We start from the raw sequence: 970 nt of genomic DNA, 5'->3' as shown, positions 1-970 counted from the left end.
CGCTGCTCTCTGCCGACCCCGCACCGTGGAAGCCCGGGGCTGGGCGTGGGGGCGGGGGCCGCGGTGCGGCTCTGCCCGCCGAGGTCCTTAACTTGGCTGTGTTCGCCTCCCCCCCAGTCATGTCTGAGCCACAGAGATGGGCAAGATCGAGAACAACGAGAGGGTGATCCTCAATGTCGGGGGCACCCGGCATGAAACCTACCGCAGCACCCTGAAGACCCTGCCCGGGACCCGCCTGGCGCTGCTCGCCGCCTCCGAGCCCCAGGGCGACTGCTTGACCGCGGCGGGCGCCCCGCTGCAGACCCGAGCCACCTAGGCGCTTGCAGCAGGCGCGGCGACCTCCCATCGCTGTCCCCGGGCACCCGCGGCTGCTTCGAGGGCGGCGCGGGCCACTGCAGCCCCACGGCGGCGGCAATGACCACCCGGGGGCGGCTGCGAGTTCTTCTTCGACCGGCACCCGGGCGTCTTCGCCTACGTGCTCAACTACTACCGCACCGGCAAGCTGCACTGCCCCGCCGACGTGTGCGGGCCGCTCTTCGAGGAGGAGCTGGCCTTCTGGGGCATCGACGAGACGGACGTGGAGCCCTGCTGCTGGATGACCTACCGGCAGCACCGCGACGCCGAGGAGGCCCTGGACATCTTCGAGACCCCCGACCTCATGGGCGGCGACCCGGGCGACGAGGAGGAGCTGGCGGCCAAGAGGCTGGGCATCGAGGAGGCCGCGGGCCTGGGGGGCCCCGACGGCAAGTCTGGCCGCTGGAGGAGGCTGCAGCCCCGCATGTGGGCGCTCTTCGAAGACCCCTACTCCTCCAGAGCCGCCAGGGTAAGGCCAGAGCCGCCCCCGTCCCTGCCCCTCCCAGCGCCTTCCCCCATTTGCTGTTCCTTTGCACCCAGGACCCTGGGATGGGCGTGGGGGAGGGGAGAATCAGAGGCCCATCAAGAAAGAAGGGTGATCGCAGGGGCCCTGGCC

At 71.0% G+C, this 970-nt stretch overlaps 1 protein-coding gene across 1 annotated transcript in view; it reads left to right on the top strand.

Moving 5' to 3' along the window:
- The first annotated feature begins 136 nt into the window (after positions 1-136).
- KCNC2 (potassium voltage-gated channel subfamily C member 2) overlaps positions 137-970 on the top strand; it is a 197,593-nt gene continuing 196,759 nt past the window's right edge. Inside the window, 3 exon segments of the mRNA XM_023762782.1 lie at positions 137-299; positions 302-419; positions 421-823. Coding sequence (XP_023618550.1) covers positions 137-299; positions 302-419; positions 421-823 — 684 coding nt within the window.

The sequence above is a fragment of the Myotis lucifugus genome, unplaced genomic scaffold (assembly GCF_000147115.1).
Source record: "Myotis lucifugus unplaced genomic scaffold, Myoluc2.0 scaffold_261, whole genome shotgun sequence".
NCBI classification, from domain to species: domain Eukaryota; kingdom Metazoa; phylum Chordata; class Mammalia; order Chiroptera; family Vespertilionidae; genus Myotis; species Myotis lucifugus.
The sequence above is the reverse complement of the archived record's forward strand: the minus strand, read 5'-3'. Positions and strand labels throughout refer to the sequence as shown.